We start from the raw sequence: 13,337 nt of genomic DNA on the forward strand, positions 1-13,337 counted from the left end.
ACATCTCCACTCACCTGAATGCCTATGGGAGATTTCAGACTCTCTTCCACCATCATCAGAACATCCTTATGAACTCAAAACATGTGTTCTTCCTTCCAGTGAAGCTTCACAGACGTGAGAAGAAAAAAAATAGATAAACTTAGGTAGTGGAATTATGTATACGTACATACATACATTTTAGTTTATTCTGAAAAACAGTTTGACTTTGATAATTTTACAGGGCATCTGTTAGCTTGTGATTTGTCTCTCCCAGTGCTACCTACCTTTAACCTCTGTGTGAACACAGTGATCCATCTATCTCATACATTGCTACATGGGACCCAGGAAGTGACTAAGCTAACCCTCCTAGTTTTTCCATGTCAACTCTTCTTCATTAAAAAGCAGAACAATGGGTATTGTCTGAGGAGCAGAGGGTGAACACTGGCTGAATCCCGTGCAGCAGGCCCGGGGAACAGAGCTGCTCTTTATTCTGTGGAGAGCCCAAGACGGAGCCTGGCACTGGACCCAGACCCGGCAGGCTGCGAGAGGCCACCACACATACCCAAATATGTGCGTGTGTGTGTGCGCATACATGCTTGTGTATGGGCATGTGTGTTTGTGTACTGTAGTTGTAGCCCCGGGATGTTCACCCACCAATTAGCCGTAACAGAGCTGAGCATGAAATGCTTGGGGACCGATGAGATCCGGCAGCCAGTGTGCAGGCCTTTGCAGCCTCTCAGAAGGAACGTTAAGGGGTGCTGCGGTGATAATGTGATGCTCAAACTCCAAAGCAGAGCCTGGAGGCATCTTGCCTGGCTGGCAGAGGGTCAGCTGATTATGTGGGAACAGGTCCCTCTTGGCTGTGTGCAGGCACCGCTGAGATGAAACCACTGGGGCTTCAATCACTATTGTTGTTCTCAGTTTAGTTTTGACATCTGCACATTTGGGGGTGGTTTGGTTTTCTGCACTGCAGTGTGGGTGGTAGAGAGTACTGACCAAGCAAAGCAGTATTGACTTTAAAATGTTGCTAAAACCTTTCAGAGGGTTTTCAGTATGATCAAACCTGATGACAACAGTCCCTGAGCCTTGTTTAGGTGCTGGACTATGGATCCGCTGTCTCAGCTACAGAATAGCAAGAGCAGTTGAGCTTTTTTCTTAACATTGCTTAAATGTTGTACTGAATGCCAGCTATCAAGATAATCTGTTTTGAAAGAACAAGAAACTTTCCCCGGCAGGATTTTGACTGCACTCCTGAGTAAGGCTTTAGTTTCGGACGTAGCTTCGTACTTTGGCCATGAATGTCTTTGCTGTAGGTCTTCCTGCGTAAGGAGCAGGTGTACGATGATGCAGCTTGGAACAAGCCAGCCCGGTCCTTTTATGTTGGTCACAGCCAGTTGCCAGTGTTGTCCAACAGAACCCGTCCAAGGGCCACACAAAAGAAAGGAGAGTCACTGCTCTGTGGAGAAGTGCATTATGGTCAGGATCTGTCTGGGCTCCAAGATGGCAGCTGCGCTAATAAAATGACATTGCTCGGCCAAAGTGCAGCACAAGAGTGGGTGTTTACTATTAAGAATTAGTTGATGTTCATGGTGTTGAGCTTTTTATCTGAAACCAAGTCCAGAAAAGCCTTCATGTGTCGGTGGCATTGTGACATATTAGTGGTGTGTTGTGGCTTCAGGGTCAGTTTTATCTTGTGTTGATATTATTGTTGTACTCTTTTAGGGGCATTAAGTGATGTTGAGTATGAGTATGTTTACAGTTTGGTATTAGGCTTCCACTCTTCTGCAGAAGCCTCATGTTGTTTTTATCTGTTGACTTACTTATTGCTATTTGTTAGATCTGCATGTTGTTGGTTTTTGAGGTTAGTAAAATCACCAGAGGCCTGTACTGCGAAGCAAGATTTGGCGTTAACAGGGTAACTTCAGGTTCAACCCAGGGTTTTGTGTATCACGACGATGGATCACTTGTTACCGGGTGAAATCGCTGTGGTAACTTATGCTGAACACCTAACCTGGTCGGGACCAGGTCATGTTGGAGATTAGAGATTAACCGGTGTAAAAGCACCGCCTGCTGACCAATCAATACTCGGTTGATAACGGCGTCACCGTTCTTAGAAGATCCGGTGGAGCTCGGTGCGCGGAGAGAGAGAAACAAAAAAATACTTATGATTTAGAGACCGACAACCCCGTTAACATTCCCTGATGGGTATTGTTATGAAAGATTTTCAGAGGAGGGAATTACGTATAGGCTATTTGTCGGCTTCTTGAGCCGTGTGTTGCCAATGCGCACATCGGTTTGAATTATGTGAATTATTTGCTCTCACAATCGCTTACCACTGCCAGGGTTGCAACTGAAATAATAGGCTAAAGCAACGACACAAGCGTAATTATGGTCAGATCTTGTGCCTGACTGATGGGGAAGTGCTATTGATAAGCGTTGTGATTTACGCATCTACAGCGTCGGCTATTTTTTGGCCAGCTCCCCAAGAGTCCAAGGAAATGGAATATTCAAGCCAGTATATCCATTTAGTTTCTGGCCGAATCACAACGGAAAATCGCTAAACTGTTTTTCAGCAGTATTTGTATTGCTTCCTCGCGTCTCTCCTGAGCGTCCTACCAACTTCATGTGGGCGTCACTGTATTCTCTGACTTCTTAGGTTTCCATAGAGACCTGGAATAAGCCAATCGGTGCACGTTTGCCTGTGATACACCAATGGAAAGCTGAGGACTCCTCTGATGCGATGTGAGCCCATGTGCAAACGATCGACATTTGCTCGGACCAGTTAGATTTAAATGCTATAAAACCCGTCTACATTTTTAGCCAATGAGCAGACAAGTCGATAGATACCAAATATACCATTGAAATTTTAACCCTGTAATGGCTGGAGCTGTGTCAAAGCAAAAACATGGACTTGGACAGAAATAAAAACCCTCCATTCTAGCCTCTGTAACTCTGTGTCAGTAAGGTCTAGAATCACCCTGACACTTGTAACAAAAACTTGAGTGTTTCCTTTCCAATGATACCAGGCACATCCCTGAGTGTCAAAGTATATGGGAGCTGTACCACTTTTAATTTGGGTATGTCGTTTAGACCAAAAAGCTTGAAAATGCAGCCGTTTGTTAAGAGGTTAACCACCGTCGTGACACAGTTTATGTGGGACCGCGGTTGTTGGGTTAGGTGAAGCCGGGTAACTGAAATAAATCCAGGGCATGTTGATCTTGATTCGTAGTACAGGAGTCATGGTCTCAGCTGACGTTTTTGAGTGATTGGAAGTCGGAACACATTGTTCATTAATTACTTTTCACAACCTTGTGCAATATCTACACCGTGTCCCTTGTTCCAAATGCAGGAAAGGAGTTTTAACATACAGTAACACCAGCCCTAACTTGTAGTATAATAGTTTGGAAGTTGAAAAGCTGGCTCAGCAGTTCACTTCAAAGTAGCCTCGTTTTCTATTAGGCTTTTCTTCCTGAATGTTTTTTTCTTGGGACATATACTGCTTTTGACGCTGCCAGAGTAAAAAAGAGGCAGGTTTTGTCGGTTAACGACTTTCCAAAATTAACATCTCTAGAGCAGAATGGGAGGTCCAGTTGCATTTGAATGGACGATCACTGAACTACATTCAAATGCAACAGGACCTCGCCAGAGTTCGATATAGGCCCCATCACAGCTCGAGAGCAGTCTGTTGTTTCAGTCTTTATTGGTTAGAAGATGTGCTTCTCACCCTGGACCCTCCAAATGAAACCAAAGCAGAGTGCACCATCCTAATCAGGGTTAGGATTTAGATTTACAGTACAACTCAAAAACCCAGGCAGGGACTTGACAAAATGTCCTGCCGAAGGGCGCTTGGGTAGCTCACCTGGTAGAGCAGACGTCCATATATAGAGGTTTATCTCTCGAGGCAGCGGCCGCAGGTTCGACTCTGACCTGCGGCCCTTTGCTGCATGTCATTCCCCCTCTCTCTCCCCTTTCAAGTCTCATCTGTCCTATACAAATGGCCTAAAAAAAGATTTATAGCACCCTATTGTTTGTGTAGACTTTGGTTCTTTTTCTTTCATAGGGGGCAATAGCCAGTTTATTCAACTGGTATTTGGTTAGAAACGCATTCAAGTAATTCTCCCACAAAATACAGCAAATCACAGAATTTACAATGACGGGATCACAGGCTCAAAGAAAATAAAAAAATAAGTGAGCAGGTAATTTTCAATGAAAAGCTTGTAATAAATGGCTCACAAGTCACAATGCATATCAGTTTCTCAAAGTAGTGAGTGAGTAGGTTCAGTCAGGCATTCAGATATTTTAGCTTTGACAAATCTGACAGTGAAGACACAAATTGGAATTGGACCAATCATAATCCAAATTGCTCAGTGGGTAGGCACTTTGTCCACTCTGCAGCTTACTCTGCTTCATGCACTTCTACTTGGCCATCAGGACTGCTGCTTGCTGCAATGTTTTCTGTATTTTGTAATGAAAAAAAGTATTGATATGATCAGCGACCATGTGTTTCTTATGTTATGAAGTCACTGCGATGGGATTGCTAAAACAATAACTACATATTTCAATAATAGTAGTGGTAAATTATGTGTACCTTTTTATTTTCCACCCTTATGAGATGTTGTATTGACACGTGCGGTGTATTGAGAGAAACATGCTTGTGTTGTTTCAAAGGGACAGTCGCTTGATTGTGGCCTCAATGCACAAGGAGGCAGAGATGTTTATTGCACCACAGAAACAATTCCAGTGTGTTGAGTCTAGAATAGTGTTATTTTTTATAGTTTGTAATTTTTTAGTTATGTAATGTTGTGCTACATCAAGACGTTCAAATAACGCAAGAGAAGATGCCCACGCACTGACAAAAAAGGATCAATTTATTACATATCCAAAAGGTGACCAACATTAAATTGTGAATGTTTTGGTCATAGGACCTTCGTCAACTCAACTTACAGATGTATATTGCTACATCACAACTTTAAAGATAAGTGTGTGGTTATAATGCGATGTTGTAGTTAAGAGAAGACAGATTATAAACTCTAAAGGATTATACTTAGCAGCATTATTCAATTAGTCAGCCTCCTTTTTGTGAGCTCATAATTTCCTGTTCATCCCACTGCCACCTACAAAAATAAAGTTTGTTTGAAGTTACAAAACTTTATCTAAAGGTGTTTTCTTCAAACCTTTTTATATAACAAATTTCAAGCAAACCAATGATTTCATTCGATAACCCGCTGCATTTACACTCCTGCGAGCCATTGTTTGTCTTACAGACAAACAACTTTTCAGATTCATATTCTTTATTCGCTTGTACAACAGCATGGACTCCACCTCAGTCAGGACACTTTCGCAACCTCGCAACATCTGGTCTGGCTGGAACTCATCTGTGTTCATGTATCACTTGTTTTGTTTGGACAACTTCCTGCTGCTCCAAACCATCTCCATAATGTTTCCGGTATTTGGATAAGGTCCAGCATGAAAGCCATTCTGTATCAAGCCAAAGTGATTTTGCCCACAATGTAAACATTGCACCAGCCTTTTTGTAATGCACTGTACATTATGTTTACCCACAACACAGCCATGTAAGTGTTTTTTTAAAGTGTATTCCCTCCAAGAATTATTGAACAAAAGCTGAAATGGAGAAGCTTGACTTGACACCCATTGTTTACACGTAATTGTATTAGTTTTACACAGAGAAAGTTAAATTTGATACTGTGGGTATCTCTGTTGATTACGCTGTCATTAATCATATACAGTATGGTGTTGCATGTCTGTGTTAAGGCTCACTAAATGCACTTCCAGAAAGTAGTTTGATGACACTAGGGACAGCGTGGAGAAAATTACACCAATATGGTGATATATTTCACCAATAATAGCTGTTGATGAGCTCCTGTTAGTGGATTTACGGTTGGCAGAAGAACGGTAAGATTATTCCGCCCTCCCACTGAGGTAAATTAATGGAATTTCTTTGGAATGTGCTCGTATGGGGGGAAGACGATAAGCCAGGCTCAAACATTTGAACTCGCCATTTGGTCGAGTAGCATTCCAGCGAACAGCTTTACAAACATAAACACTATTGTCCCGATGGAGGGGGCTGCTGAGCCGGAGCAGGGGGTCCTGCGGATTACAAAAATAATCTGAGGACAGACAGGGGACACCTGTGCCCTAAAAGAACGCCAAGGATTACAGATCCACGCTGCGCTAATGAGGGGAGGACAGCTCAGTTTGGATAGCACATGCCTCAGGGCCACCCTACTCCTCTTTCCCTTCTGTAGGCATCATCACTCACTACCTCCACCTTGAAAAATATTTTGATTCTTATATGTCTGAGCTGCAGGGCTCCTCCACTTCCCGCCAGGGTAAATAAGAAGCGAAATAACTGAAATGTATGTAATGCAGTTGTGCAGTCTGCCACGTATTGGTACACCTGTGTTTTAAAACTCGCAGAGTAGCCTGCAGCGCTAACTTTATAACTATGTAAATGCCTTAAAAAACATGGCCTACACCCCTGTGACTGATGAAGTAAGCATTGGGAGAGAACAGTACATCATTCATCCAGTCATTTCCGGAGTATTGTGCAATTTGAAAGTATTTGTTATGCCTACTCATCAATAACTGATGCAGTCAGAGGTTTTCTTGTTGTGGCATGTAGTGCAGTGTCTGTAATGCTCATTTAAAAAGACAGCAAGGGGTTTTAAAGAACTAATAAATCAGAGGTTGGAATATTGGTTTGAATTATGCAAACTGGGTGTTTCAACAGGAAGAGATGTGATCTGTTGAGGCCATTAGTTTGATTTTGCCTTGTGTCATATTGCATATATCTGAGAAAAGTGTTTTGATGATTTGGATCAAATATTGCTAGTTCTACTGGCTTCGTCTCAAAGACTAGAGTTCTTCTGGTTGTTGTGCATTAGCGGGGGAAAGGTAGAGCTGGAAGAAAGAGGAGAGCTTGGGCGTGTCTTATTGCAGCCCAACTCCCCAAGGACAAATCAATCCCTGCTCTTAAAGATATCTGAGAGGTGCCTGAGAGGCGCTTCACTGCACACTTTTGTCTGTTTCTGTCTCTTGTTAATGTGTATACTATTTGCATTAGAGAAAGTTAACACAGTGAAGCATGGGCCTGTTTAGGGAGCTAATTGACTTGACTCATCACTTTCACCGCTATATTTTTGACTTTGCTTTATATGTAAAAAAAAAAAAAAAAAAAAATATATATATATATTAAAAAAAACAAAACAAATTCTTGCATTTTTATTTTCCTCTAATGTTGAGTGCACTCAAATCAAAATTGCTTTTATGTTCAAGAGCTTTTACAGACAACTTTCCTCAAGAGCGGAGTAATGATGTGAAAGCCATCATGTGGAACTAATGTCAGTCCACTTTGTCTATTGTACCACAGTTTTATCCCTGTTGCTAAAGTACTTTACACATACTGTATATTAAACATGTTTGGTATGGTCTTCTGATGAATTTCCTTACAACATGTGCACACACTGTCTGCAAAACATGAAAGGGATAACCCCAAAGATCATCCTGTTGGCAAACCTATGCTTGTAGAATACTCCATTTGAGACTCGCCTCCATTCAAATGGATAGCTTCTCGGATTTGTTAACATAGTCTTGATCTTTTCACAGCAATAGCAACTAAAGCAGGCCCTTCATGTGGGCTGTGTTTGCTTTTGTAGCCAGCTGTGCTGTGAAGGCCGTGGCTCTGCAGACCTCCTGGAAGGTAGTGGGTGCTTGGTGGGCTTTGAGCCAGCTGCCTATTTTTACTCTTTATGACTCAAGTTGCTTAATGATAGGATACATGGACTCTAATAAGTTCTGGCCCTTTTTCTAAACCTTGTGGCCTGATGTGAGTTTAACATTGACATTTATGACATCAGTAGCAGCTGTTAAAGTTGAGCTTCTGATTGTCAAACATTTTGGACTGGATCCAGTGTTCATAGCTGCACCATGATGTGGTGAGAGCTGATCACCGGCGTTTGCAGCCTCATAGCAGAGGATGACCACTCTGACCCGGGATCTTGTCAACCTGCCAAACCATAACAGTCCACACCGTTGTCCAGGCTGTGTTATTGCAATAAACCATTATGTTCTTTTTCAGCTCCTGTGTAACCTAAGAATCATGTTTTTGAGTAGTGACAGTTTTTTGTAGTTTACGTCCAAGGAAACGACACTGTGTGTCACTGGGCAGAGAGGCAGTTTGTGTTAAAGGATTTACTGCTGTTCAGGCTTTTGGTTTGATTGCCTTTTTAGTTGTGTCAAGCCACATAGTATACTGTACAATTGTTAGCCTAACTGTAGCATGTGGTGCTTTTTGGATAGTTGTTCTTATCTTGTCTTTTCTTAATGTATAATTTTGCCAAGATAAATGTGTAACACAGAAATGGCTGACACATACACATGCCTGGTGCATTGTTTGCAGTAATAACTAATATGGCGTTTGATCCAAAAGGTTAAGGTTTATTATCCATGCCTTTTAGGATATACAGCACTTTCTTTGGCTTGGTGTCTTTGTAATTATTTGTGGTGCTCTCCTTTACTCAGCAGGACTTTTGCACACTGTAACCTGAAAAGGCTAGAAATACTGTGTTAAACTGACAAAAAGAATAATGTATTATTTATTTCTGATATAATATTACACCATTAAACCGATAAACATTGTTGATTTTTAGTATGTACTTAAGTGTTAGTAAGCAATTTATGTGCACTTTGCTTAAGATATGGCTTTCTATAAAGATTAGTTTTGCATTGTGTTGTAAGATGACATGCATTGTGGTGAGCCCCAAAACTCTAGCCTGGAGTGGTTTAGAGTCTGACATAGGATTTGTGTTTAAGCTAAAACTCACAGCTTTAGCTTTTCCCAGAAGTTTCAAAGGAAATGCACTCACCAGCAGTACAGATGTGGGACAGCTGCTCTGGAGATGAAATGTCAGATTGGCAGCGTGAAGAGAGGCTAGAGATGTTGAAGCATTGAAACCCCACATGTCAATGAAAGAGGGTTGGTCATCCTGCACACAGTAAATTCCATGATTTCCCCGTTGTCATCTTCATTTTGTTGCTGTCTGAAGAGAGTTTCTTATGCTTTATCATAGTTCATATCAAATCTGCTTGTTTCCGAATGACACTGATACTTGCTGTGGTCGAACGAAGTGATAATTTAGGATTTTGCATAATTCATCCATGCCTGTCAAATAGGTCAAACCTGTCATAATTAGCAGCATTATTACATTTGTCAGTCTCCTTTTTTCCTGTTCATCCCACTGCCACCTACAAAAATAGTTTGTTTGAAGTTACAAAACTTTATCTAAAGGTGTTTTCTTCAAACCTTTTTATATAACAAATTTCAAGCAAACCAGTGATGCCAGTGATGCTCCTAATGTGTAAAATTTAGGTGCATGTATATTTCCAGGATGGTCTGCCATCAGGTGTTAGTGAAAAGCTGCCACACCCTCCTCAACATCACCCCATTAATACCAGGATCATACTGTACACATACAGACACACAGTAATAGTGTGGTTGTAGACCTAGGGCAACCTGACCCCAGCGAGCTGAGTGCCTGTCACAGCTCATTAGCATTTGGATGAAATGAAGAGAAGTGGTTCTTTGCTTTAGTTGGAGCCTCACCAAGCAGGAAGCCTACAGCGACTCAGCAAACCACCCATCCAGTCTGCAGGAGCACAGCACCTATATCCAGCACCTACACCATTTCCACAAACCTAAACACTTCTCCAATATCCAGACATAATAAGACAGAAGTCTAGAAATAACTTAATGATTTACCCTCCTTTAATTTGAGCTTGCTGTCCACAGAATGCAACTGCCTGTTTTTACTTTTCTGTGTAATATAGTGAGACTGTTATTGGCTTTTTGTCATTTTATGGGACTGTCTAGTCAGGTGTCAAATTGTATTTTAATGTGTTCAGGGAAAGAAGGTGGGTACTAACTCTAGTCATCTGGTTAGCGGCCAGACTGAGTCAATAGAGCCTCTCCGACTCCCAACTCCCTGCAGTCAGCATAGCAGCAATCAGCCGGCTGGCAGCATCTGCTGAATACTAATGTAATTTCCTGCTTGCTCTCATGCAGGAGACTGGGCGGGCTACACCCTGTGTTTGTACCAAATAAAACATCTTAAGACATTAATAAATATTGAAAGCAAATTGTGCTCTTATGTTGGGATTTCAATTAATTTTGCAGGTTTATTGGCACACCTGTGGAGGAAATCTGTTGAGCTTCATCAGTGACTATTTAGAAAAGCAAACATGCCATAGTTAAAGGCAGGGACAGAACGTAATATAATGAACATAATGACATTATCAGTTAGCATAAAAGTCTACAAACTGCTTAACTCTAAATCGTTTGGCTTCTCTTTTTCTGTTATCAGTTAACTCATTTGTATAAATCTGTTGTTGTTTGTCTTTACATTAGTCCTCCTCTCATTAGTAAAAGATGTAAATTTTTTTTAGAGTAAAAAGATGTGTACAAGCCCTGTACTTGCCCTCCCGAGAAGCTTTTTCTGCGCATTGATTTTCTTGTACAAATGCAGTCTTTAAAAATTAAAATGCATGATTGTTTAGATCAATAGCCGAGCCTTACTATAATAACAATATGAAAAATGAAAATAGTTTTTAAACTCCAAAGCATGTCAGACCACTCGATCAGTGTCGGACTCTATCCTGGTATTACTCGCTCATGGAAATAGGCTGGCTCCCAGGATATTGCTCTCCCCCTGCGAGCTCTGCTGGCAAATCCAGTGGAGGAAAAGTGGAGGCTGAGCGCTGAACACACACTTATAGATGATCCAGCCCATCGATGTGGAGAGGAAAAGAACCTCAAGCTGAGTGGTGCATGATGGCCACATTTTCCCCCTTTTTCTACCCTTAGCAGTGGAAACATTCTCATTGAAACACGTGTAATGTCTTTTCTGAAAATTGCAGATGAAGGCTGTAGATGAAATACGTTGCTCGTAGCCTTGACTTGACAGCTTTTGGCTGCAAAGGCTCTTAGAGGAGCACACGCCTATACGATTGTCATTTTATTTTTAAATAAATTTTTTTCTCTCTGGATTTTTTTTTTGTCTGTAAGGGAACTGTTGGCGAACCAATCTCCAGCTGGGCAACACGTTTTTTTTTCCATTTTCTTGCTGACGTATTTGCATGTTCTGTGCTCTCCATACTGTAGGTGGTACAATTTAAGTGCTGGTTAATTGTTTCAACCTTTTTTTTTTTTTAACTCAAATGAGGGCGGGGTGAGTCATACAGGATAAAGAAAGGAATTGTGTAACACTTTTGGGATGATTGGGGCTTATTTTCAGACACATGGATCAGATTAAATTTGTCCTGAACAACACACAATTCTCAGGAAATCACTCTGAACTACATGCAATAGGAATATAGTAGTTAATGCAATTAGGATAATGAGAAAAGGAAGAAAAAGTACAGCGTTGACAAACATCTGACTAGTTTATCACTTTCACTTACTTGCTCACACTCTTATTCACTCTCAGTGCACTCTCTTAGGACGGCTGGTCGATTGATCGGTGTTGAGTGGCTGCTGGAAATGTTTGATGCAGTATGTCGGGGTCAAGCTCGGTCGCCTGGTTGTCAAATTTAAAGCATTGACTGAGACAACAGAGCTTAGATGTCTCCTCTCTGCCTATGTGCCGCAACCCAACTCATAGGAGAGACCTCCTTTTCCCAGCTGTGTTGTAAGATTTCCTCTGTCTGCAGTTATTTTGGGATTGTCTCATTAGTGGCTTTCAGTCTGCCATATATTTGGTAACTGCATTGTAGGAAATGGAAAATATTTAGGTAAGATGTTTTAGCCAGGAGAAGTTGTGGTGATTGTAGGTTTGAATCAGAGTTTCAATCACTGTCGGGAAATGAACACAAGAAGTCTGAAAGGGATAGAAAGCAGCTGGGTTTAGTCTTGTTTCTTGATTTACCCCAGCCAAGGATGAGGATGGAGCATATTAGTTACTTTGTGATCAACATACATTAACTTGAAAACTAATGGACAGTTTGGCAGCATGAAATTTGCTTTGTAAATTCTTGTTCCAGAGAGGAAGAAATGAATTAAATTAATGAATTAAGGTGACCGTGTGACCTTTCCCTAGCATCACCATCACACCACACTTTGGCTGATATTTAAGTCTTTTTTCATCTACTTATTACAATGTTGAGTGGGAAGATAATGACCAAGTAGAGGGACTCAAAACAATGAGTTGCAGACCTGCATCAGTTTAGGCTCTCAGGTGTCATTGCTTGGTTCTCAAACTCTAAAATATGGCTGCTTGAATGTGGTAAATAACCTGATATTGTGAGTGTAAATTGTGTGTAATGCTCCTGAAAAAAATTTGAAAGTTCATCTCTCTTTACACCGGGTAACAAATCATGGGAAAAAATTATTATTTTTATTCTCACGAATAATGACAACAGACAATTCTCTTGCATACCTTTCCTTCCTGTGTATGAGCTCCATTGTTTATAGGTAATCTGAGATGTCAGCTTTTACCGGACTCATGTGACTGATGCTGTTTCATTATCCACATCCAATTAACTCTGACCTTTTTCTCTCTTTCAGAACTCGATGAATCTTCCTCCAGACAAAGCGCGACTGCTGCGGCAGTATGACAACGAGAAGAAGTGGGAACTCATCTGCGATCAGGTGGGCATCAGTCACTCGTCTGTATGATTATGGTGCCATGTAGTGCTGTAAAAGTCACACTTAATGCACCTTGGCTGCATAATTACCACATATTGTATTGGAATTATTTAGCTGAGGTACAGGAGTTATTTCACTCATCAACTAATCAACCAGCCTTCGATACAATTAAACAAAACGATCCTGTATGTACCGTCTCACCTATCTACTGAATATATAATCCTGGAGAAGGTCTGTCCCACTGTGTGTCGTGACCACAGCACTCATGCTCCATTGCATTGTCTTTATCCTTTACACACTGCCCTGGCTGTTCTGGTCAAGTGGGTTAAGTGGTGCAGCAGGGCGCAGACATCAGTTGGCCAGTTAAAGATCTTAGTCGGTTATGGGCGTCAGCGCTGCGTGTAGGAAATAACAGAGGGTGCACGTTGTGCAGTGATCTATGGTCTGAGTGCTCCACTCAGCCTGCAACCCTCTTGCCAGAAAGTTTTTCTGCCTCTCTGAGCAGAGAATAAAAACTGAGACAATATCAAGACCACCACCCACTTAAACTGTATTGATAGCCACTGACCCTGAAGGGAACGGTGCCAAAGAGAGCCCACCAGGCTGCTGACCGGCAGTCACAGATCCTCTTTCATTTCGGTGTGGACTCTATGTTCCCCTGTCAGATCTGAAGTGATAATAGTTGGTTTTCCTTTTACTG

At 41.5% G+C, this 13,337-nt stretch overlaps 1 protein-coding gene across 6 annotated transcripts in view; it reads left to right on the forward strand.

Annotated features, from left to right (window-relative positions):
- fmnl2a (formin-like 2a) overlaps positions 1-13,337 on the forward strand; it is a 50,318-nt gene that overhangs the window by 5,305 nt on the left and 31,676 nt on the right. For all 6 annotated transcript variants that reach the window (XM_078261756.1, XM_078261757.1, XM_078261758.1 and 3 more), the window contains exon 2: positions 12,557-12,640. In XM_078261756.1, coding sequence (XP_078117882.1) covers positions 12,557-12,640 — 84 coding nt within the window. The remainder of the gene's footprint in view (positions 1-12,556; positions 12,641-13,337) is intronic.

Source organism: Sander vitreus, chromosome 11, assembly GCF_031162955.1.
Source record: "Sander vitreus isolate 19-12246 chromosome 11, sanVit1, whole genome shotgun sequence".
NCBI lineage: Eukaryota > Metazoa > Chordata > Actinopteri > Perciformes > Percidae > Sander > Sander vitreus.